This window comes from Nelumbo lutea, chromosome 4, assembly GCF_056320005.1.
Source record: "Nelumbo lutea isolate HS-2025 chromosome 4, American lotus-T2T, whole genome shotgun sequence".
NCBI classification, from domain to species: domain Eukaryota; kingdom Viridiplantae; phylum Streptophyta; class Magnoliopsida; order Proteales; family Nelumbonaceae; genus Nelumbo; species Nelumbo lutea.
The window spans coordinates 29469668-29495344 of NC_142687.1; the positions used below are offsets into that span (position 1 = coordinate 29469668).

The 25677-nt window shown below is 39.6% G+C and overlaps 3 protein-coding genes across 3 annotated transcripts; 2 read left to right on the top strand and 1 right to left on the bottom strand.

Moving 5' to 3' along the window:
• Positions 1–3304: 3304 nt before the first annotated feature.
• Positions 3305–6926, top strand: LOC148854892 (glycosyltransferase BC10-like). Its single transcript, XM_088984865.1, has 2 exons — positions 3305–3889; positions 6282–6926. The coding sequence occupies exons 1-2, from the start codon at positions 3305–3307 to the stop codon at positions 6924–6926; spliced, it is 1230 nt and encodes a 409-aa protein (XP_088840991.1).
• A 3734-nt stretch (positions 6927–10660) lies between these two features.
• On the top strand, positions 10661–13991 carry LOC148854893 (glycosyltransferase BC10-like). The gene is made up of 2 exons (XM_088986591.1): positions 10661–11387; positions 12997–13991. The coding sequence occupies exons 1-2, from the start codon at positions 10794–10796 to the stop codon at positions 13636–13638; spliced, it is 1236 nt and encodes a 411-aa protein (XP_088842717.1). The 5' UTR covers positions 10661–10793; the 3' UTR covers positions 13639–13991.
• Positions 13992–20261: 6270 nt separating this feature from the next.
• LOC148854894 (putative leucine-rich repeat receptor-like protein kinase At1g68400) lies at positions 20262–23787 on the bottom strand. Its single transcript, XM_088982211.1, has 2 exons — positions 22184–23787; positions 20262–21237 (listed from the first exon to the last, which is right to left on the bottom strand). Exons 1-2 carry the CDS (start codon positions 23529–23531, stop codon positions 20564–20566), a joined length of 2022 nt encoding a protein of 673 aa, XP_088838337.1. The 5' UTR covers positions 23532–23787; the 3' UTR covers positions 20262–20563.
• Positions 23788–25677: the final 1890 nt, after the last annotated feature.

Genomic DNA, 25677 nt, shown 5'->3' on the forward strand with positions numbered 1-25677 from the left:
CACAGTTCCAAATATCCCTTTATTTTGGAAGGAGTAAAAATAGAAATATGTAGTGTAAAACCTTGTATTCTTTGTATTATTTTGCACGTATTTGTACTCTTTTCAAAGAACCATTCAATTTAAAAGCTTAAACCGTAAAGTGAGGTTCTTGAATAGATTTTTATTCTCTCATGTCCTCTCTCATGTGAAAGCCCGTTGGATTTGAAACATAAATAAAATACAAATCCACACTTGAAATTTAATTAATTATAATAAAAAAGACCAAACACTAAATCACTTGACCAGACAAGCTCTATACCATGTCAACAGACCGTTCAACCTAAAAATTTAAGCGCTTAGGTGAGATTACTTAATAGGTTTTTATTCTCTATTTGCTAATTCCACCATACAGGATTAGTCCAAAATCTATTGGTATGGTTATAGAACAACTTAATTCAAACCTAGGCCTGAAGCAAATACGACCTGGAGCCGATGAACATAATTAATAGGAGGGTGGGTCTGGATTTGGGTATTACATGGACCTGGCCCGAATCCAACTTATTGTAATTGAAACATCTAATTGCTTAGTAACTAGTAACGATGAGGAAATAAATGACATCTTTTTTCTTTAATTACTGTATCCCTTAACAAAACAATAGTACAATACGGAGAGAAAATTATTTAGGGCCTGTTTGCTTTTTAGATTTTGAGAGTGAGGAGAGTTGGTTAATAGGATTTTAGTTCTAATTGACTAAGATACGTATATTCTTGTTTTTTAGATTTATGTGGAATCTACCTGAATAAGTAATACCCATCTTCCAAACCCATAAGTAAATTTTCCACCTGGGGGAGGGGGAGAAAATAACAATACATGGATGGGACAAAACTACTCTTTTTAATAATGGACTAAAATGGTCATTATCTTATTTACTTGAGAAAAACAAAACATAGATGAATGCACTTAATTAAGTGTTTCCTAATAAATGCTTATCGTAATAAATAACTTCCCAAAAATGAAGAGGGCCTTAACATTAAGGCTCAGTTTGGAAGGAGTACAAATGCAAATATGTAGAGTGCAAAACCTTATATTTTGTATTATTTTGTATGTATTGCACTGTACATATTTGCATTTGTACTCCTTCCAAGCTGAGCTTAAAGAGGGAGGATGTTGGATTAGAGTCACAATGCCCATTCTCAAAACAATTTCTTGGAGAAAGCAAAATCTCATTTTGTTCACAGATAGTTCTTTCTTCTATTGGCTGTCTTGGGATCCTTAATTCTATGTGTGCTTGGCCTTTGGGGTGCTGGTACGGGTGGCAATTTTTCACCCAACCCGCCCAATTACTTGGTGGGATGGAAATGGGTTTGATCACCCATTGGGTCAATTTAAATGGATTGGGTTGCGATGGGTTGTGGATAACCATTGGGTTAACCACTAAAGATACAAGTATTAATTTCTTAGCCATTTATTTTTAATTTTTTCCATTTGAATGAAATAATTTATAATTAATGCATTAATTTTCTATTAATCATTGACTAAAATTAGTTTTGTCTCAAATCAACACACTTCACCCAAATCGATATAAATCCAAATCAACTTGACTCGAGTCCAAACCAACTCAACTTGGTCTAAATATGAACAGACTGGATCACCTTGGTTCAGTTTGTTTGGGTCCTATTTTGAACCCGACCCAACTTAGGGTATGCCAATCCGAGTCGACCCGTATATGAAATGGGTCAAATGGGATGGGGTTAATACCTTAAATCCTCCTGCTTGCTTTGCCCAGTTTAGATCGTTTGGTCCAGCTCATATTTGTACACCCCCACCCGATTCCTGACTGGTCCGATTTACTTTTCTTGACCTGCTTTGGGCAAGTCAATTCGGTCCCAAACCCATGCACAAACCTGATATGGGCTGGTCCAAGTCAATCCATCATTGATTAAATCGGTCTAGTCTGGTTTGATTGGACTGATCCAAATCTAAACGGTTCAACCACTTTTGATGTGATTAGCTCAAAGACAATCCAATTAGATAATTCAAGTTGGTTTGACTGATTTGAACCTACGTGGTTCGGTCAAATCTGAAACCCAAACATAGTCAAATTGCTTCATTGCTTGTGTAAAACTAATATGCATGTAATGCGATTTGAACCTTTATCACTTGTGTAAATACTAACTACTATTACCATCAAGTTATGACCAACTTATTTATTAAGAGGGAATTAATTTTTTGTTTTAAGTATATAAATATAAAATTAATAGATTTGAATTAAAACGGGTTTAAATTGAACCCAACCCATTTCATTTTATATAACCGGATCATTAATGAATTGGCATGTTAAATGAATTGGATTGAAACTCAACCCAACCCAAACCCAGCACAACCCGCCCAATTGGGCTTGATATTTTAAGAAGTGCGATTAGGGTTTCCGTTGGTACTAGCCTACTACTCACAAATCTGGTGATCTAAGCAAATGCCATAGGTTGCTATAAGCATACATCATTGAAATTTGCAAGTTCATAGCTTGCAATTGAGATGATTGTTCTACAAATTGGACATTATTTTTCCAAAATCCTATTTCTTGGTCCTTGGGACACGGGACTATGTATGGGCTGGGAGCCCTTTAATTGCTACCTGTCCAATGTTTTGAGCATTTGGGTCCAAGCCCAACCACCGTAGATCTGGTGTGCTATAAATCAGCATTCAGCCATTCACCCATTGTAATTAACCCAAATTTTATAGTTACTAGCATTAATCCACAATCCACGCTTAATTACTCTTTTCATATTGGTGTTTCGCACTTGTTGTGTAGAACCTACGGGTGTTTGGTCTGTTGGGTCCGTGTTTATGCGATGTGAAGCAACCAAGAACCAGCCCAAACTATGTGTAAGTAGCCCTAGTCTCATTGACTCCCTTGCAAACTTTGAACGTGTATGTAATGTGGAAAGTTAACTTAGATTTAATTTGGTACATCAATATTAAATCTTTGTAGCCGTAGGCTGTTCTAGACTTCTAGTTCCAATGTCAAATTGTCAACCTACTTTCCTTACTTCACTGTTACTGTTACTGTATAAATTCAATAAAATGTACCATAGACTTGAGATCTTTGATGTACTTGAACAACACATGTCCACTTCGAGAGATGCGAGCCAGCACATGCAAGGTTAACTTGAATTAGTTCTAAGGCGTCCTTAAGTGACCTCTGCTAATTTAAGCAAAGCTATGAGCTATCTCTCCCTTCATCCTCCAAAGTCCAAACCCTCCTTGTTTCCCTGCTTTCTCAGCCGTCTGTCTGTGTATCTGTGACTGTGATAACTAAGAACAATGAGGAATGAACAGCATCTACCTCCATTGTTCCCCAAGTTTCTGAATGCCCACATACAACCATACCATGTTTTACATTTCCTCTTCTTTGTCATCGGTCTGTCTCTTGGAACCATAGCTAGCTTATACATCAAATATTTGTATTTCAGTTTTCAGGTCAACCTGTTGTCCACTAGTCCTCCATTGTCATCACCACCGCAACCCCCACCCCCACCATCAACATCTCCACCAGCCACCCTCTCGTCACTGTCGCTGCCAATTTTACCTCCTCCGACCAACAGAACACAAAATGAGAGCATAGCTGCAGTGAATGAGGAAAAGTCATCTCTCATGCACAGTATGGACGACGAGGAGCTCTTTTGGAGGGCATCCATGGTTCCGCGGATCACCGTATTTCCTTACAGTCTCACACCTAAGGTTGCTTTCATGTTCTTAACGAAAGGTCCATTGCCATTAGCGCTGTTGTGGGAGAAATTCTTCAGAGGCCATGAAGGATTTTACAACATATACGTGCATCCTCATCCTGGCTTTGTAGATTCGACGCCGGAGGATTCCGTTTTCTACAGAAGAAGGATCCCCAGCAAGGTCTGTTTCTTGCACATCAACTTGTTTGCTTTCACTCGTTAATACTATAACCTATATATATGGTATGGGCTCGACTTCTTAAACTTCATCATCTATCTTCAATACGTAATACCCTTCACCAATCCGGATGTTTCAGAGTTCAGAAATCTTCGCCTGGTAGTCTGATACATCTTCAATCTGTTGCAGAGTAGTCTTTTAGGTTGTTTTCTTGGAAGTACATTGCTCTAATTTCCCATTAGCCCTAATTTGTTTGCACCACAATTTCATTTTCCCTGGTGCAAAAATATGGGAGTGTAAATGTGGGCTCGACTTTATTTTGCATGCAGCTATACATGAAGTAAATGAAGCCAAAGCAAAAGAAAGTAAAAACTGAAGCAAAAGTGAACCAAAATTTGCATCCTTCTGATTTGCACTCATGCATTTATACTAGCGCAAAAGAAATTACAATGCAAGCAAATATAACCTTATGGAGAGTGCAATACCCCAAAAAGAATGTTAATTGAGATATTTTTGTCATATCTTCATTTTCATTTTTACAAATCGTTTTACATCCTTTCCTATCTTTAACCACACTATTAATTAAGATATCTTTCTTTTATCAGTTTATGTTTAGAAAAATAACTGAAGAGGGTGTAATTTTGCACATTTTTTGATTTTCCAGCTGGGTCATATTCTAGGATTTTAATTCCACAAGAGACTCCTCTCTATTGGGTAATTGTTTGTTCACTGGACTGGAGCATACTTAGCCATATATAGTGCCTCTATCGCTGTCATGACTCATGAGACCAGTTCAGTTGTGAGTTGAAGGCTGCCTTTTGCATGGTGGACCCATCAATTTCAATCCTATGCTATATATATTCCTTAGAGATCTTATTTTAAGGTCAACTTGTTCTCTGTACATTAATTCTTCATTGAAATTTATTTATTGACCTTTTGGTCTTACTCAAAACAAAAATAAATTTATTAATTTTTAATTTGTAAATGAAGTGATGGCAATAAAAAAAAAATTGTATCTGCAGCTGTTTCAACCTCTTCTACGCTCCTCGTGAGACATCCAACTCTTAATACCGACATTTACTTTCTTCTCACGTCAAAAAACAACCACCACCTCAAAATTTCGATCATGTATTTTCATCTCTTACTCCTCTCTCTTCTATCTTGCCACTCGGTTAAGTCTTCTTTTATTTTATTTTATTTATTTATTTTTTGAAGAAGAAACCCTACATACACAACGGGGGTAGCCAATCCTCAAGCATCACAAAGACATAAATAGAAAAATCTCTAGTAAGATTTAGGCACACATACATCAGAGACAGAAGTGCAAGGACCTAACCTTGCTAACCAGTTCTCCATCCTATTCAACTAGTCTTACAAAAGCAGAAGTGTCTACATTCATTTAATAGCTTGTTGACAAAGAATTCTTTCTAAAACCTTTAGGTTATGTTTGGTTTTAAGGAAAAAGTAAAGAAAGGAAAGAAAAGGTAGGGAAACCCAGGGGAGCCATAGTTCCCCTATGGTTCAAAAAATCCTCACTGTAATACAGTTTTCTATGTAAATTTTCCCCTCTTCCCACTCTCCATCTCAATGGTTGCTCCCCTTATGGGCCCATCCATACTTCATTTATGTTTTGGCCCCTCTTATAACAATTTCTTGGCTCCGTTCTCGAGGAAACCTTTACAAACCTTATATGGGTTTCCCTACCTTTTCTTTCAAACCAAACATAGCCAGGGGTGTAACTTGGGCGATTCCAACTCGAGCTCAGTCCCATATCAACTTTGCCTGCATTTTTATATGGGCTGGGCCTAGGCTCAAAATACTGGGCTTTTTTAATTTTTAGGCTGGATTTGGGCCTAAAACATATTTAACCTGAGCCGGGCCTGACAATATGCATGCATGCATGCATACATACATACCTACATACTGTGCGAAATATACAAAATTTCTATTCAAAGGTTTAAATTAATGATAATAAATAGGTTTTAACATTTCAGTAAATTGAGCCTAACATTCCAACTTGAGCCCAATTGACCAATCTGAGCCCAGCTCAGGTCCAGGACCTGAGTATGTTAAGTTTCAGTTTGGGCTGGGCCTATGTTGGAAAGATTGGGTTTGATCTCAGGCCCAGTCTGGACTCGGGCTTAGTCATAATATTTAGTGTTGTGCCTGGGTTGACTGTCCGCGCCTGCCTAACTTGCACCCCTAATAAAACATTATTGTTTTTGGTCTTTTTAACTACATTATCCCTTATGCTTAAATTCTAATAGTTTTATATAATTAGAAAGTTATATATGAGGACTCTATAAAGGGGACGATGCAGTGAACAAAAGTAGTTCATTTCTGATACATATTTGTGTTAGAATCTCATCAGAGTGCGTCCTGTCATGTATTGCAGGCAGTGGAATGGGGAAGATCAACCATGATCGATGCTGAGAGGCGCCTTCTAGCCAACGCCCTGCTTGACTTCTCCAATGAGAGATTCGTCTTGCTCTCTGAGTCATGCATTCCACTATTCAACTTCACAACAGTCTACAATTACCTCGTCAATTCAAATGTCAGCTTCCTGGACTCATTTGATGACCCAAGGAGTGTGGGCCGAGGCCGCTACAACCGCCTAATGTGGCCCATAGTGAATATTACAGAGTGGCGTAAGGGAAGCCAGTGGTTTGAGGTCCACCGAGACCTTGCCGTTGAGATTATAGCAGACCGGAAGTACTACCCCGTCTTCCAAAATTACTGCACCCCTTCTTGTTACATGGACGAGCATTATCTGCCCACATTGGTGAATATGATAGCCCCAGAGTTGAACTCCAACAGGAGTGTTACATGGGTCGATTGGTCGAGGCCCGGCCCACACCCAGGGAAATTTGGATGGAATGATATGACAGACGAGTTTCTGAACCGGATCAGATACGGAACTAACTGTACATATAATGGCCTCCCAACATCAATATGCTTCCTTTTTGCCAGGAAATTTCTGCCCAGTGCATTAGAACCCTTGTTACGGATCACTCCATTGCTGCTTGGTATCGACCCTTAAGCCTTAGGATAAGCTGCTGCTGCTGCTGCTTCTTCTTACCAACTGAGAACAAGTCTCACATGTAAATCATCATGTGGGTGTTCTTGTAATTAATTGCATTTTTTAAGGAATATCAAGAAAAAACAATAAGATGAAATAAAATATGAAAAATAAAATATTGCTCCATGTAAAATGTAAGGTATATAGTATGTAATAGATACATGTATAAAAACCGATTAGTTTGTCACTATCTTTTGTTTTCAGTGGTGGAAATTCTATAGCCCTATATCATATTCCACGAAAACATGGGAGATGATAATTACACATGAGTTGTTTAGTAATAAACAATTTTCACTTATTTGACATAAAAAGGAAAAAAGAAAAGAAAAATGATGGGTTTGGTGTAAATTGGGCTATTTGTTTTTTTAACAGAGAAAAACTAATAATAAATAAAATGAGTAACTGATGCCATATTTCACCAAAGACTTGAAAACAGATTTTATGTACACTTGGAAGGCAATCTGGACATTTAGAATTATAGCTTCCACCAACATAAAAAGAAAAGTTGGCACTAAGGGTGACAATTCCACCCGGCCGGTTTGACCCATTGAACATCATTATTTTAAAGGGTTTAAGCCTTGAGGTATGGGGTGTATAGACCATGAGGCAAGGCACACAGATTTTGCCTGAGGGCTTAAGCTAAGAACTTTGGTATAAGACTTAAACCTCAAGCCTCAAGCCTCAAGGCATGAGGCATAGCCTGAGGCATAAAAAGGCATAAGCCTCAAGTATCAATGGTTACTTAGTTTATGAATATGTATACCTTCTATCATTTTAATTTGATACATTATATGTCATTTTCATCAATTTATAAATTTCAATTAATTTTTTTTTTTGAAGCTTAAACCTAAAAATGACTTAAAGGTTATGCCTCACTTTTTTGGACCATTATGCCTTAATTACGCATTTAACATTTTAAAGCCTTCTTCAGCATACAAAATCAATTCACTCTTGAGGGTAAAAATGAGACCCGGAATCATCATGTTGGGTTTAAAGTTGGATTAAAGTTAGGTTAGGAAAATATAACATGATTCGATTTCGGATTGTGTTAGGATTGAGTTCTTGTGTCAAACCCTATATGTCTATTCATACTATCATAAGCAAATTATTATGTAAATATGTATGTATATGTATGAAAGTTGTATCTGATCCGTAAATCCTGTAATAAGGAAGTGGGAATATATATATATTTTTTTTCAAGCAGAAAGAAGTGTAGAAATTGGGCCAAGATGGTTTTATTGGATTAAAAGGTTGGATTGGGCTAAAGTTAGAATTGAGTGAGATTCAGTAACTCAGGTTGAGCTGGGATTGAAGTCAACCCGACCTGGCCCCACCTGCACCCTCATTTAAAGATAGAGAAGAATGAACGAGGTTCACGTTAAGAGCATAATAGATGGACACTTGGCTATAGATGCTAGTCATTATATGAAAAAGAAAACAGGATGACAAGGAAACCCCATGACCTTCAAAGACAGACGATTTTCTTTTCTAGATATTTTTATTTCAAAATGATGCAACCTCTAGAAGACTCTATTCTGAGCTTCTAAGAAATTTCAGCCGTTTGTTTGTATTTGCCATTTCCGGCATATTCACGCAAGAATAAGGGGGCAACCTCTTGCAGTCAGAAAGGCACCCTGCTCAGACTTAACAAGTGGGGTATGGGCCTGAAAACGATCCAGCCTGCAAGGCTGGTGGAATAATTAAACGAAGCTTGGGCTTGGAGGCTTGGAGCCACAAACCCGAATCTGTGTTGTAGTGCAGAAGGCCATTGACTGGGGTTATATTATTATTTCTACCAACTACGATCTTGTTTTGTTGGTTGAGATTGAGACCTTGAGTTGAGGGTGCACCTCAACTCCATATCCATGTAACGTGCCTTAAAGGCCAAAATCAACAGTTTCTCAGTAACACTAACACGGATAAGGCTTCTTGGCCCATGACCAGCCGGAGACACCTAATGGTTCATGGGGTTGCCCCAGTAACACGTGCACTGCTTGTTTGTGATGAGAAATCAATGGAGGTGATGGTAGGTTACCTCCTTCGTGTGCTGGGAGTTTATTTTGTAGCACCGTTGGGTACAGGGTGGGGGTGGGGTCCGTGGAAAACGGGGTGTGGAAAACCCAACCGTGCCCCACCCCATTGCCATTTGTAGTTGGGAGTAGGGATGTTAATGAACCGGTTTTGGGTTAGACCCCATCCAAACCTAAATCAACTTGTAAACGAACCAACAAGATATATTGATGAATTAGACCAAGCCAGACTTAGTGATCCAAAGTATATATTGGATTGGATTGAATCTGGTTCATCCATAATGAATTTTATTGGATTGGATAGATCGATATCTGATCCATTAATAGAATGATAAGAATTTAAGTGTCAATAAACCAAATTTGGTTGGAATCAATCTAAATTAAAATAAATTTAAACAAATTAGACTGTTCAAATATTGAATTGGACCAATCCAAAATGGCCCAAAATATTCATTAAATTAGATCGGATTGGTCCATATCCAATCCGATTGACACTCCTACTTGGGACCAAGGCCAACCCAATTATCACCTTCCAACCTGAAACTGAAACCTAGTGATGGGCCAGCGTAAACGTCTACCTAATACATATGGGCATACATGGAAGCAAGCAAATTGAAATTAATGAACCGGAATTTTACAAGGCCAACATCAAAACCAATTGGAAAATTAAACCGGAAGATCGGAACCCAAACCAGTTTAATATGTCCCTGAGAGGGCGAGTACGAGTCCAATACCGGTAGACTGATAATCAGCCACCGATCGTATTTCAACAAATCTAAGCGTACATAGCCGTATTCTTATGGTCTACGGCCCACAGCTTGTGTTCATACGGTCTCCATTATTTCCAATTTAGTTAAGAAGATACAACACATCACACAAGATGTACACATGCACCAATCAAGTGCTTACTGGGGGAGCTTTGAAGTTGCAAAGGTCAAAGTCCAACTCAGATGCCCGCGTTTGGTCTAAAAATAACTACTAGTACTAGAGAAAGACCAAAACCCCACAAGCGTGGCTGCGTCTTCGAGGATAGAAGAAAGAAACAACGTGTTCTGAAATCTCGAGCAGCAGCCGGAGAAGAGTCCACGGTTTGCGAATTGTAAAGTCATCTGCTTCACTTTCCAAATGGGGCTGTCTCCCCGGAATAAATCTCTCTAGCGTGCACTGCTAATCCCAGAACACACTCTTTTTTTTTGTAAGCAGAAGACACTCTTTAGATCTTAGACGACGAAGATTATATTTATTGCCGACATTAATTAATTTCTGGTTCGCTCCCTGTTCATCCTTTTGATCTCTTTGTCGTGGCCGTAATTACCTTTTTCTTTTTCTGTTTCAGCTTGTTCTATCTCTTCATCTCTTCAGCCGATTTTGTATTGCTATGTTTTAATATGAGACCCGGGGACTGGGGAGCTTCTTTATCCGTCTGCTTTCTGTTCTGAGGCTTTTGAAAATTGTGATCAACTAGTTCCAATTTTGGAAAGCAATACTTTTCATAAAGTGATGATTCTGGTTTTTCAAATTTCTGTATACCTGCTGTTGTCTGTATCAGTAATTGGGCGTATTATTACTTCATATTACTAGTTAATATGATGCGCTCTATTAATTAACAAGTTTTCCAGTTAATATTATTTTTGACCTTCAGCTATTCTCTTATTCAACTGAGGAAAGAAGCTTCTGAGGAAGGGAACATCAAGTTCGTCGTAGCTAACAAGTATCCCTCTTTTAAAAAGCCTACCATATAAGTCCCCCTCCCCACTCAGACCCCTGAGCAATCATCTCTCTCCTCTCTCTAAAAATAATGAAGAATCAACAACAACAGCAACGGCCACCAACCTCCATAGCCAAGCTCTTCAATGCCCAGTTAAATTTGATTACACTTCTCAATATTTTCATTTTCTTTACTCTGGGTTTGGCTCTTGGAGTCATAGTTAATTCTTATCTCAAGAACTTCTCGTTCAATTTTCAAATCACCCACTTCTGTATATCTTCTTCATCCTCACCACCATTAGCACCTCCGCCACCTCCGCTGCTTCTACCACCACAGCCATCATTGTCTGTGTCATCTTCTGTTCACCAACAAGAGAGCAACAAAACTGATCGCATTGGATTGAAAGAACATCTGAAGCCCCTTACGGTCATGCACGACATGAACGATGATGAGTTGCTCTGGAGGGCATCAATGGTGCCTCGGATACATGAATTCCCTTACAAGCGCGTTCCAAAGGTAGCCTTCATGTTCTTAACGAGGGGACGATTGGCGTTGGCTCCTCTCTGGGAGAAATTTTTCAAAGGGCATGAAGGACTCTACTCAATTTACGTTCATTCCAGTCCATCCTTCAACGACACTGAACCTGAGAGTCCTGTGTTCCAAGGCCGGAGGATCCCCAGTAAGGTCAGTTTCAACAACCTCATACACAATTCAAATTTATATATGCTTTTCGCTTTCACTTATTGCCGTCTTCTAAGAAAATGCTTATACTGATGAGCAGAAAACCCAAAGATGAAAAAAAAAAGATGTGTAAATTCATATAGGCCGAATGGAAAAACTTCTTAATACTATAAAAAAGATTAGAAAAAAACAATCAAACACACCATATTAGCTATACATGCATGGAGATGGTTGATAGAACAGGGTAGGATTCGTAGTTCAAGATTAAGCCATAGGATTGTTATTTGTTAACAGTCAAAAACTAATTGGGAAAAGGAACCTGCAAATGCTAAAGCTCTTTCATTGTTCAAGAAACCAAATAGAAAATGCACCGAGACATACAAGATAAATTAAAATTAATGGTGAGAAGAAAAAGTAAAATTGGAATTTTCTTTAGGCTGAAAGCGGCGGAAAAACTCCAGGATGGGGATTCCGATTGGTCAAAGTTCTTCATGCATCATAGAAATTGCGTAAAACATTTCATCTATCACCCCCCCCCCCCCCTTCTTTTACGGCAAACAACAATGTTTGGATTTATTCTGCCACCTAAAATGGAAAGAAATGTTGTCTTAGACTCTTAGCTAACTAAGAATTCAGCTACCTTAGATGGAAACAAATGCTGGTGCCAACTCCCAAGCCCAAATGGAGGAAATTACGTGTAGGCAACAAGCAGCTTGAAAATTAAAACCTGTTGTCACAATATTATTTTCATTATAAATGTTCATCTCAAGCTCATGTTATGTCCAGCATAAGTGACCCTGGCTGTAATGGAATCAGAGAACAACATACTCGCGAGGCGCAAGCAACTTTCAAATGCTATTAATTACTTTAGCCAGCCAATTAAGTGACAAAATCTAGTTAGATGGATTTCATTTTGTATCTTTGATTTCTTTCCAAATTAGAGAGAGAGAGAGAGAGAGAGAGAGAGAGAGAGAGAGAGAGAGCGTGGATTTGAAGAGTTCGGATGTAACCCTATAGATCCAAGTGGGTCCTTGGGGGTTGAGACTTAGAACTCAGAAGTACAATCCAGTCGGTGGGATGTAAATCAAGTAGTAGCAAGTGACTGAGGTTTCCTCGTGTTCATTGCTTGGATTCCACTCCTTTTTAAGGTTTCGACAACGAAAGCATTCATTATCATTTTACAAAATTCTTTTCTTCTCGTGACTTGTACTCGTCTTTTCTACGATTTTCTTTTGTAGATGAGACGAATGCGTGAATCTCTTTTCTGGAGAAAACGAACAAGACAAGAATCAATTCCAAAGCCATACCCAATATAATAGACACAGATACTATATATAATAATTTATATATTACGTGCCGAAAGGGAATCAAACAACAATACTCAGTCATCGCCTAATAAAGGAACAACAAAGTTCTACTGTTTCAGAATCCCAGTCAAAGAAGAGGAAAACGTCTGTAGGAATTGTATCATTTATTGAGTTATAAATGCCTGGTCTCTACTTATAACTCCAAACCCTTTAACCCTTTAAATGCAAATCTCTCTCTGGTATATGTTCATTGCATTGAAATAACTTTGATTTCTTCATCTGTCGTTGTCCTCTTAATTATGCAGGACGTGCAATGGGGAAAGTTCAGTATGATAGAAGCTGAGCGACGCCTATTAGCCAATGCCCTACTTGACTTCTCCAACCAAAGATTTGTGCTTCTATCAGATGCATGCATTCCCCTCTTCAACTTCTCCACAGTCTACAATTACCTCATTGGTTCTACCAAATCCTTTGTAGAGGCTTACGATGAGCCAGGCCCAGTCGGCCGTGGCCGATACAGCCCCCGCATGAAGCCACATCTCAAGCTTAGTCAATGGCGAAAGGGTTCTCAGTGGTTTGAGATGGACCGAGACCTGGCCATCGAGATAGCCTCCGACCGGAAATATTTCTCTCTATTTGGGAGATACTGCAAGCCTTCGTGTTACTCAGATGAACACTACATACCAACATTTGTGAGCTTGAAGTTCTGGGAGAAGAACTCGAACCGAAGTTTGACTTGGGTCGACTGGTCAAGAGGAGGACCACACCCTACCAGATTTATGAGAACAGATGTGACTGTAGAGCTTTTAGAGAGGATGAGGAGTGGAAGAACTTGCGAGTACAATGGCAAAACTACTAATGTTTGCTCTCTGTTTGCGAGAAAGTTCTATCCTAATACCTTGGATAGGCTATTGAGGTTTGCACCAAAAGTAATGAAGTTCAACTGATCATAATAGAGTCTATATACCATACATAGACACTGGTTCGACCTTAGTTATTAATTAGGGTAGAAGAAAAGCAAATGCCATTGAATTTCTTTTTTTTTTCTCTTAATTTTCATTTCATTTGTTAAGGGCTTCAAGTAAGTCCCTAGGGATTTAAACCCTACTGAATAACAGGGTTCTTCACAATTTTGAGGGGTCCTGACGATTATGATATGTGGATCAATCCCACCAGTGAATATAAAAGGAATGGCGACCATACAAATTGTTTCATTTTTTCTGTAATAAGAGTGCCTTCTGGTCCTAATTGTTAACCAGCTGTTTTGTAATTTCTTGGAATATAATAAACGGATTCTTCATTTGTCAGTATTTTCAATTTTGTTTTTCCAATATTTCTTAATGCTTCATCTATTGGGTAAATAAGAATTAAAGATGATTGAAACTGAGTCGTCCCAAAATGTTATAGGCCTTTCATCCCATCAAGGACTCCCAATTTTCATAGTTAATAGGGAATTGTGTTTTGCTCAAATAAGTGAGAAAAAGAAGGTTGTGGTAAATTCGTTAATAATTGTAGAAAATGTCTCAAAAATTTTCTCACAAATTTCCCTTATTTTTATTTATTTTCCAAGGTATCAAACACAGTGCCAATTCTTAACCCAACCTGCCCATTTAGTATATCACTGTCTTCTAGATGGATGCTTAATGAGTTGATGGGTTAAAGATCAATCCAGGCCCCTAAAACTTGCCATTCTACTATGAATAAAGGGATCTTCTCAAGTCTGAGTAAACAAGACAATAGAAGGTTCTGAGGCCCCTAAAGCTTGCCATTCTACTATGAATAAAGGGATCTTCTCAAGTCTGAGTAAACAAGACAATAGAAGGTTCTGAGGCCCCTATAACTTGGCATATGTTCCATGTTTTGAGGGGGACCAGAATCTACCCCATACAATTAAAATATTGATTCCATTGAAAATCACCATGATGTTGCTAGACATAATTTTCCTTCCAGTTTTTTGGATGAATGAGTGTCCACATGACTGTATCACAGTAGAATGATATTAGCTAGAATTGGTTTTTCTGTGGCTCTTTTTTATTTTAACTCTCGAGGTAAGAGTAGGCACTGTCACTTCTACCGGTAAAGTCCCTTTGATTTATGGTCGGTGGGCAAGGCATGCAAACGCGAAACGCCTCTCTCAATAGCGCAGCACCTCAAGTCATCGACCAGACTTACCGACCTGTTTTTACTCTATTCATAGCTCATTCACTTTTCTTCTGCGCAAGCTCTTTGAACAGCAGGCCTACGCTTAATGTTAGCCCAATGCAGTTATCACTCTGACAGAGTGGGCTCCCAGGTCCCAGCCTTAACTCAACAGAGCTCATGTTCCATCTTATATTTGATACATGGATGTCCTTTAACTGATATATACCTTGTTCCATAACTACTCTCTCTCTCTCTCTCAACTAGATTCCAGCCTGACATCAGAAAACCTCCCTAGTAGGTATAGGACCCTTGTCAGATAAAAAGCACAGAGAATAGATGGGAGTCCTTACTATCCAAATAAAGAATCTGAGCAATTAATCAGGTGGTTAGGGTCGTTAGATAACTTATATCATCTTCTTGATGAGATCTACTGTAACAAGCCAACGAGAGGGCAGTTGGATGGACTCGAGTGGACTCGAGTCGCATTTGTCACGCCCGTTTTAGGAAGCAAAGAATCAGTACTGATTCAGAAAACCTTACTACTGTATCACTCACTCATACTCCAAATGTTTGGTAGAGTTTTAGCCGTGCTCAATTACTGGTTAGGGGACAAAAAAGGAGAAGCACCGCTGCAACTCCAACAACGAGCCAAAGTTGAAGATTGAAACCACTAACCACTTGTATTGCGCCTCAGTACTAAAACATTTACAGGCTTACACCACGAATTTCAATACAGCTCACATGTATATGGGTCAGAGGTCAGCCCCACTCACTGAAACCTAATTTAAAGCTTTCTGAGAATGGAATAAAGAAACAATAAAAAAGAGCAGTGAACTATAAGTGATGATAACTCTAAATTTGTCTCTCAAATGATGCATGCAACTAGTCATACAAGTATATTTTCAGTCTAAACCATATTAATTAAAGTCACTCTATAAATTAAACTAACACTTTTCTTCCTTAAAAAGAAAAAAAAACTTTGGAGCTAATTAAACTAATTTTGCTAATAAGGTTGTTAAATGACTAAGACTTCTTAACATGGAAAACTAGTTAGTTTGGAGCTCAAAAGGAGTTTTCTACCTGTTCCTCTTCTAATCTGTCATTCATAGAAACTTTTGGGTGAAATTATTTTGCCATGTATAAGAATTAAGCCCATACTATAGATAATTCTCAAATTAAAGATTAAGGCTTTGAATGGCTAATAGTAATTGTGAAAATTACAAATACAAGATGAGGCATATGCCTGGTATACACTTCTCTGATAAAATTTAAAACAAGCTATGAATGGTGTGGCTCCTATATCCAATGGACAGTTTGGGTTATCCCCAAGATCCCTGCACATGGCAGAAATCAGCTGGTCTGTCTAGGAAGCATCCCTAGCTGCTGACCTAACTAGTGGACCTTTTCATACACTCACCTCAGTCTTAACCGATCAACTTATATGGGTGATTTCCCCAAGACAAATTAGCAAGTTGAAGTTTTAAATGTTATCCAAAAGGAAACGCTTATAATTGGAAACAGGGCAAGTGTTTTCTAGAAAAGTGCAATGCAGAAAAACATCGAGTCATTTAGGGATGCTCACTAAGTGACCCAAATGGATATATGTTGTGGCCCAAAAAATGGCCTCCACACGCCCCTCTAATTGTCTTGTTAATGGGGCAAATTTTATAGGCCAAAAACCCTTGCTATAAGATTAAAATAAATACCTTCTTTTAAGTTCAATACTAAAAGGTGGGACATTGGCAAATAAGTTTGCATGGGTGGCCAATGTAAAGGATTCCCTACTTAATAAATGTCTGATAACATTTCTATAGCAGATCCTATGGGACATTTCCCTGCTTAACCCGGTTGGATTTGTGAATGCATAAGTATGCATGTTTATGGGATTTTATAGTGGAAACAAATTTAATGGAATCAAATCAGATGGGATTCTTTGAGGTAGGATACAACGAAATCATGCCAATATTCTTTAAGCTGAACTACAATTAGGGTGCCATCATAAATGCAATGAGTTGCCTAAATACCATCATAAGAACTGCAATAGTTCTTTTGAAGAGTGTCATAGAAACCATTCCCAAATATTTTTTGACAAATTCCTTGTGTCGCAACATGCAACAAGATGCTCAAAAAATCAATGCTCTTTGTAGAGATCTTTGGCGGGGGTGTTTAGATAAAGATAACATCTACACGAAGAATTGGAACTCCGTCTCCAAAGAGAAAGCAGAGGGAGGTCTTGGTTTCCGAGATGCTCGAATTAGTAATATCATCCTTATAATGAAGCTGGTGTGGAGATTTCTCGCTCAGCCGCAAAGCCTTTGGGCGTTGGGCCCAAATCCTTTCAGCCAAGTACTTGAAATTTGGAAACTCCTTTTGCCCAGAAAGCACAAAGGGGAGTTAATCAACCATTTGGTTTTCTATGCTCTATTTCCGTAAGTTTATTAAATATAACGTTCATTGTGGATTCTCACTCACTCTATTGTGAGGTCTCAAAGCGTGTTTGTGGCAGCTACATGTGGATTCTCACCCAAATTGGTTGATTACTGATTGGCTTTATTATTGGGGTACATTGGATGACGCCTATTCCAAATCCCGTTGTCTTCTTGTCTTGGCTAATGAAGTTTTGGATATTAAGCAAATCATTAATGAAATTTATGTTTAGTTGGGACTTGGGAGGGGTAGATGTGATGGTTGATGCTCTAAAGTCTAAACCAACCAAGATTGGACACGACGCTCATCCTTTTGAATTTGTTAATGATAAGTGGATAAAGCCTCCTATAGATTGGTTGAATTGAAAGTTGAAACTCAACTTTGATAGACGTACCCTTTTCCAGATCAAGCGCGGGTGCAGGATTGATTATTAGGAAAGGACCACCATGGATCCTATGTAATTGCTCGTGCCATAAAGCTCAATCCATCCTCAGTTATTGAAAGTGAGAAGCACTTACATTCATTTCACCTCTTCAGCTCCAGCATGTCCAAATTGAGGGAGACGCGAAAGTTGTGATCAATGCTCTGTTGGAGGAATCCTCCAATCTCCTCCTTGGCCTATCTCTAATATTATTATAGATTGTAGACCTATTTTTCATCTTCTCCCTTACTGTTCAGTTAACTTCTCTCCTCGGTGCTGGCGTGCTACAACAATGTTGCCCATTTGATTGCTCAGTAAGTTCTACTAGTGAATCGTATCCACACTTGTTCAAGCATGCCTGCTTTTCTCGTTGAAGCCCTTCACTCAGATCCGTGACTGAACAGTTTTCTTACCCTTGGGCGTCAAAAAATTAAATAAATAATAATAATACTTTTTCTAAACAATAAAAAGGACAGGATAAGTTTACATAATTTAATTTGTTAAATAACTTTGGAACTCTAACCACATTGAGAAGTGATATATTACACATTGAACTGAAGGGACTAGAATAACTAGGAATGGACAAAGAAAAAAAAAAGACATGGGCTGAAATAGTGAAAAATGATTTAATCTACAAGTTAACAATGGATATGGTATTAATAGAACGAAATGGTAGAACAGGATTCATAAAGCCAACATCGTACAGATGGGACAGCTTCGTGATGATGATGATCATGAATCATTTGATTGTGCTGATTTTTCATTTTTGTCTTGCTATTTTTAAGAGTAAAACCTATGCAACATTGGGTGCCAATCTTTTTTGCCTTACATGTGTAACAGCTTAATGATGTTATGATGAGATCACTTTCATTGCAGAATGCATTATCAATTATACATGGTCAGGCCACCTCCATTTAGGAAAAGGGGCAAAACAAACATTTCGAACAGTGGTGTGAGACCCACGTCATCTCTACAATAACATTGCTTTTGCTTTTTCAAATTAAAAAGTTTTTTTTTTTTGGTAAGTAGTTTCCTGATTCAAATAAAAACCCGACACAGGCTTGTAAGAAATTATATTAATTTAGGTTTCATCCTTTTATAATAGTGTGTCCTTTAATTACAAATGAAACTTAATTACTCTCCAATTAGTCTCCCAATTGGAGCCACCTCCATCGATGTAGCACAAGGCCTTGCCGCTCTAGAGGCCCACAAGATTGCAACACAACTTTCCACTTGCAGGATTTGGATCGAAGGAGACAGAGATAGTCTCCTCAACAGTTCCTCCCGTCATGGAAGTGCTCGTCGATCATTCAAGAGTGCCGCAGCATCAAAAGAAGATAGGTCGCTCCAGATCGTGTACTCCCACATATGGAGAGAAGGAAATGAAGCAGCTGATAGGCTAGCAAAGCTAGGACTATCGGCCCCGAGGAACTCTCCTCTCAAACACTGGGATCTGAACTACATTTTCAAATCAAGATATATTTGAATCCAATTCGACAATACAAATAATAGATGAATCGGAGCCAACAATACAAATACTCAAACATAAATGTTTTTTCATTGTTTTCTCCAGCATAATTGTTTCAAAAAACCATTAATGCTTTTGAAACCATCAAACTGATGGTTTTTAAAACAAAACAAATTTCATGGTTATATAATCTATAAAACATGTTATTGAACAACCAACCAGATAAAAACGTTATCTTTAAATTAAAAATTCAAGAGCATGATTTTTGTTATAGTTTTAAAACCAAAAACAATAAAATATACAATCAAGAACATGTTTTTATGCCTTTGTTTTAAGAAGTAATTTGTTTTCAAATCAAATGCTTTTAATTTGTTATAAAACTTCTTCAAGTAAAATAATTCACATTGAAGAACCACCCCATAATTGCCTTGTAATTGGTACATTTTTGTTAGTAATCTTTTTTAAGGGGGTATGACCAGTTGTGAGTTTCAAAAACAAAGATTCTACATTTTTGTTAGCTGTGTACCATATTTATCATTACAAACTGAAACTAGAAACATGTTCTTGATTAACTAGTTATATTTCAAATACATTTTTTTCTCTGGTGCATGTCTTGATATTATATTTCATAAGGCAAACAATATTCAAATAGAAACTATAGTTATATAAATATTAGCTAAATTATCTTATTTTTACTTTTTATAGCCAGCATCAACATCATAAAAGTGAAAACATTTTTTTTTTGAAAGCATCTTTTTTGTTGGTTTCATTGTTTCACAAGGTTATTTTCTGAATCAAATTTAAAATGCTAGTCACCTTGCTCTAAAGAAACACATACACTGATGTATTTTTCTAGTGACATGAGATATCTTAAAATCAAGGTAAACAAATAACGTTCTTAATGGGGAAAAGTACCTCTTAAACCAATATCTCTGTAGCCAATTCATCCAGTACCAAATTGTGATTGATCAACATTCCTCAAACCTCAACCAAGCAATCTTCCCTTTTCTTTGTGGCGATAACTCCGCTTTAGCAAGAAGGGAGAATTCAATTTTCAAGCATCAATTAATATGTAAATGGATATATCACATTCAGAGGATTAAAGAATTATGTGCATCAAATCAAAAACCAAAAATGCATTAATTTCCTTTTCATGTGGTTGAGAGAATCAAATACTCACACTCTCTACTCTCTACTTACACTCTCTACTCTCTACTTGAACCATTCCGAAAACAAAACAAAAATCAATCTCAATACCCACACAACTAAAGCTCTTACTTTACAACAGAATTACAAACAAAGAAAAGGCCTTCCCAATTCCCAAATCCCAACTTATTAGGGATAATTATTTACATGATTATCCCCAACATAATCACTCCATATATTTCTAATTTCTCTAGTAGCTCATCAGTCATCATCGACTCGTCGCCGTGTCGTCCGACATTGACATGGAAGGCGATTCAGATACCGAGTCAAATGAGTCATGCGAGGGTGAACCCTCCTCCACTCCCTTTATCTCCTCTATCATTTTCACCACATGACCCATCTTGGGCCGTTGATCAGGTGAAACCGAAGTGCAAGCCATTGCGATTTGCAGCAACCCCACCATCTCCTCCTCTATATCCTTGTATCTCATCAGCTCCAGATCAAACACCTCCGCCGTCCATTCCTCCCTCACCACAGATTGGACCCACCTCGGAAGATCAACTACCACCCCACAACCAACACCCATCTCTCCGTTGTCCACAACCGACGGACATTTCCCGGTTAGCAACTCCAGCAGTAGCACACCAAAGGCATACACGTCTGCCTTCTGCGAACATTTCCGGCTGTCGGTTGACGTCTCTGGAGCACGATAGCCGTTTGTTCTTGGAGGAGCCGCAGGAGAGGCGAAGACAGAGAGACCAAAGTCAGAAACTCGTGCGTTCCCGGCCTTGTCGATGAGAACGTTTGTAGACTTAATGTTACCGTGGGAGATTCTCGGCGATCGGCAGAAGTGATGGATATAGGCAAGCCCACGAGCAGCTCCGGCTGCGATCCTCAACCTTGCCGTCCAGTCTAGTGGGGTTCGGCCGGGGCCCCTGTTACCTGCAATGGAGACATAATAAATTGCAGTCAAGCCTTCGAAACTACACAAACGCCACCAGCACAGTCTTGGTGCCTTGCTTCTACCCATAAGCTCTGTTCCACTTAGCTACACTCCTGTAACGAAGTGAAAGAAAAGCCAAAAAGACACCCTTCTGAAGACCCTACCGCCTGAAGTCTGCAACATCGCGACAACAGCGAGAGGCCCCTCACCCTCTTTTCTTTTTTTTTTTTTCATAAAAAAAAGCGAAGTGTGACTACTGATGTTTTATTGTTGCGATGTCCAACAGTATTGAAGCGACACCAACTGGCAGTCTCTGCAATACAAGTTATCGTGACCAAACAGTTCTGTTCCACAGCATTCCTTGATTGGGCGGAAGTGAAACGGCTGGTGAAATCTGCTAGTTGGAAGTTGGAAGCCATTAAAGTGGTGGGTCCAAAAGCCCAAACATCCCCCATTATCTATTCCCATCCATAACATCAAGTTCCACGTTACAGAGAGCATACGAACTTCTAATCATTTCAGAATGACCGGTTACAGCCCACAGGCCACGGCTCACACTCTCACCCGTTAGATGATCAACAGTTCAACCTATCCGACCAACATCCCAACAATAATCCTCCACTCGTCATATCAATGAATTGCTTTCCCAATCAAATGCCTGAACGCAATTGATCGATGCCCTCGCCCAAGGAATTCACTTAGGCGAGATTGATTTCGATTGACGAAATCACGAAATTGCCAATCGGAAAGATTTGTAAATCCACAGGCAACGATCAACGGGAAACGTAACACGATAATAGACATATGAAAAAGAAAAACCCACGACACAGTGACGAAGTGGGCCGGCTACGGCTTCCCCTGTTCCGGTAACCGTCCCAGCTCAGATACAGAGTTAAAACAAAAGAGAAACAGAGAAAACAATGATTTTGAAGAAGTTTGACGTACCGTGGAGGAGCCAGAATAGGTTTCCGTTTGGCATATACTCGTAGACCAGTAACTTCTCGTCTCTAGCGTAATAATAAGCCTTCATACTAACGACGTTTTGGTGCCTTAACCGTCCCAATATCTCCATTTGCTGTTCGAACTCACGTTTCCCCCCGACTTGAATCTCTTTAAGCCGTTTAACGGCAACGACGTTTCCGTCATCGAGAATCGCCTTATACGCCGTTCCAAACCCGCCTTTCCCCAACATTTCGGCCGAAGCTCTCAGCAAATCTTCCAGTTCAAACCGCTTTGCCCCCTCGAAGAAAACCATTTTTCCTCTCTCGAACCCGCCTTGCGGAGGGTAGGGACTCGACGAGTAAACGATTTTTTCTCCCTCCATTAATCTCGAATTTTTGCCCTCGCGCATTTTTTCCACGTAATTTCTCCAGAAGTAGCAGTACAAGACGAGCGAGACAAGTGCGAGCACCAAAATATCGCCGAGTATAATGGCTATGACGGCGAGCATACTCATCCTCCCGGTTCCGCCGTGGTGACTATTTCCTGTTGTCTCTAAGACCTCCGGTTTCGAACTCGGCGACGACGAGACCACCCCCGGTCTTTCGTCGAGAGGACTTAATGGCGACGCCACAGCCCCTTCGGAGCCGGGCCTGCTCGGGTCGCTCACAATGTTCTTACAACTCGGCAATGGCGACCCGCACAGGACCTGGTTCCTAGAGAAAGCCGCCTCTGGGAAACCAGACAAGGACTTGGGTATGGCACCGGTGAGGCGGTTTCCTGACACATTGAAGTCCTGCAGGTTCGGGATGTCCAAACTGGAAATACCGCCCGAAAACTGGTTCTCTTCGAGCCGGAGAGTGAGGAGGTGCGTAAGGCGGTTGATTGTAACTGGAATCTGACCGGAGAGGTTGTTATAAGACAGATCAAGACGATAAAGCCGGAAAAGCGACGTTACGGAGGAGGGGAAGTCTCCAGTAAAGTCATTGTAGGAGAGGAAAAGAAGCTTTAGTGTGGTGAGGTTAGAAAGGTCGGGAATGGAACCAGAGAAGCGGTTCCTCTTGAGACTCAAAACACGAAGCTGGTTCAGTTTAGTTAAGGGTTCAAAGCTGCCATGGATATCCAGTCCTTCGAGAACTAAACGAGAAACGCGGTTCTGAACACATGAAACACCGTACCAGGTACATGGATCGGCGGTTTGGTTCCAGCTACTAAGCCTGTTAGAGGGATCTGAAGCAGTTTTGAACGCCATTAACGCCTGAAAATCGGGATTGGAAGATGCTTGCGCGTATGGTAAGCGAAGAAGCGAGATACACAGAACGAAATGCAAAAACGCAAGGGTGGGCTTCGCCATTTTTGCTTGCAGCAAGCTAGCAACTACAATGGTGAACAAGGAAGAAGAGATAGGTGAGTGTCGCTCTCTAGTCTTTTGAACCGGGGAGACCTGGGGACCGGGTAAATATGTAATTAGGGCGAAAGCCCTGGGCTTTCTGTAAAGAATGAAGGCGGGTGCATTTGTTTCTTCTACGTTCTACCTGGTTTTCCCGCAAATTGACCAGGATTTTGTTCAGGGAATCAGCAGGTTAGGGAATTATTTTGATTTATTTTACTAAAATTTTTTATAATAAGCATGTGCTTTCTTTTTTATTTTTGTTAAAGATTATTATTGATAAGAAAAAACAGTCACGAAACAGGAAACACTCCTCTCTGACAAATGCTTCACTGATCAATCCACAATCCAATCGAGCCCTAATGAACGTGGGTGATCGTCGATTCAGTTGGTGGGCCACCAATTCGATGCCATTAATCAGAGGGAAACGTGGTCCTACAAAAGTTAAATCATTCGAACCTTTCCAGCTTTAACAGACACTTGAAAAATTTGACATAAATGTCAGAAACAAGGATGTCTGAAGATGCGGGAAAAATGTAGACGTGGTACGTAGTGCTCCACTGCTCTGGGCCTCTGGCTATTGGCATTTGGCAATACCAAAGATTGGACCGCCCTGATTCCACGCATCGCAACCGGAGGTTGTACCCATCAAGAGAGGAGTTTGATCGGTCCTTAACGCTGTTTACGTTGCCTATCAGAGGATTTGGACGGTCGGGAATTCATCGAGGGGATGAATTACTGTACCACCGTGATTTATCTAGTGCAAAGGAATGACTTGTATTTTACGAGACGATTTATAGCGATTTACCGTACTGTTGTGATCTTCTGACCACGCATGCGCTCATTAACAGCTGCGGTAAGCCAGTAATTATTAAATAAATCTTAAGGATTAAAATAGGATTGACTAAGCTAATCCGAGGTCTTTAATCTCTGCTCTGGTATGACCGTATGAGAAGGAGATGGTGATTTTCGTAATTTGGTCCGAAAGGAGCGAGGTAATTAGTAATTACATGCCTGCGCTGCAGCAAGAAGGCAAAGGAATACGGGCCTACGGGGTTCGATCTGCGTGCATAGAAATCCACGATGTGGCGTTCAGATTGTATAAATTCGATGATTATGTGTTGATTATTATTCGCTTTGTTTTTTTAATTATACGGAGTTAATGTCAACAACTTTTGACCCAAGAACCGGGTATGCAGTGTGCACGCTTCCTATTTTATAATGGCAAAACAGTAAATATAAGTGGGCCCATCATTGGATTTGTTTTGTCCTATTCGAGTTTTATACTTTTAAACAAAGGCTTGGATCCGACGGTCATGAAAATCCTAGTGGGCCCAACCTCAGGAGTCAGGAGGGCGGAGGTTCCGCCTCCATGGGCACGAGGAATTGAGGTTTGCAAGTTGGGCCTGTTGAGATAGTGGATAATAATTTAGACCCAATATAATTAAGAGCAAGAGTTGTTAATCGGGCATAACCCAAGCATTTACTTTGCATTGCGCCTTTGCCCCGTCTCCTATGTCTCAGAGGGTTATCATTTATAAGAGGAGAGATTCCAAAGCGCTTCCCCGAAAATCCTGGCCTTCATGTAATTCAAGGTGGGGCCATGATAATATATCGAATGTTTCGATTTCTTTATTTCCGCGCAGAACTATACGGTACCAACACTATCGTAGCAAATATGGTTTGATACAAGAAAACACACCTCGAACTGTGTGAATCGGGTTTGACTTGGAACGGTGACAAGTGACAACTACTAGTCTAGTAGCCAAAGAAGAGCTGGACCCGACCAGACGACAGCGCGGGCGTGACGGAACTTCAGTCATTTTATTATGGATACCCGGTAATCCAACCCAATCGTCACCAGCAAACTGTGTCCGAGAGTTTTGGTTGGCTACCATACCCAACTACCCAACCTAGCAAATAGCAATATTTCCTTCCCGGCAGATTCGTCGAGCTGAGCTGCAGTCCCATCTTCAACATGTTATAGACTTATAGTACTGGTTGTAGAGAATTCATATAATGTTGTGGATTAGATCAGAGTTAATTCAGAACTTATTTAATTGATATAAGGTAGTGGATCTTGATTCAAGTTACGACTTGTTTAATCACA

What these genes read in the sequence shown, in the direction of transcription:
- LOC148854892 (XM_088984865.1), top strand. Translation starts at nt 3,305, where the DNA reads ATGAGGAATGAACAGCATCTACCTCCATTGTTCCCCAAGTTTCTGAAT. An exon ending in GAAGAAGGATCCCCAGCAAG is followed by an intron (nt 3,890 to 6,281) that starts GTCTGTTTCTTG and finishes CATGTATTGCAG; the next exon opens with GCAGTGGAATGGGGAAGATC.
- LOC148854893 (XM_088986591.1), top strand. Translation starts at nt 10,794, where the DNA reads ATGAAGAATCAACAACAACAGCAACGGCCACCAACCTCCATAGCCAAG. An exon ending in GCCGGAGGATCCCCAGTAAG is followed by an intron (nt 11,388 to 12,996) that starts GTCAGTTTCAAC and finishes TTAATTATGCAG; the next exon opens with GACGTGCAATGGGGAAAGTT.
- LOC148854894 (XM_088982211.1), bottom strand. Translation starts at nt 23,531, where the DNA reads ATGGCGAAGCCCACCCTTGCGTTTTTGCATTTCGTTCTGTGTATCTCG. An exon ending in CCTATTCTGGCTCCTCCACG is followed by an intron (nt 21,238 to 22,183) that starts GTACGTCAAACT and finishes TCTCCATTGCAG; the next exon opens with GTAACAGGGGCCCCGGCCGA.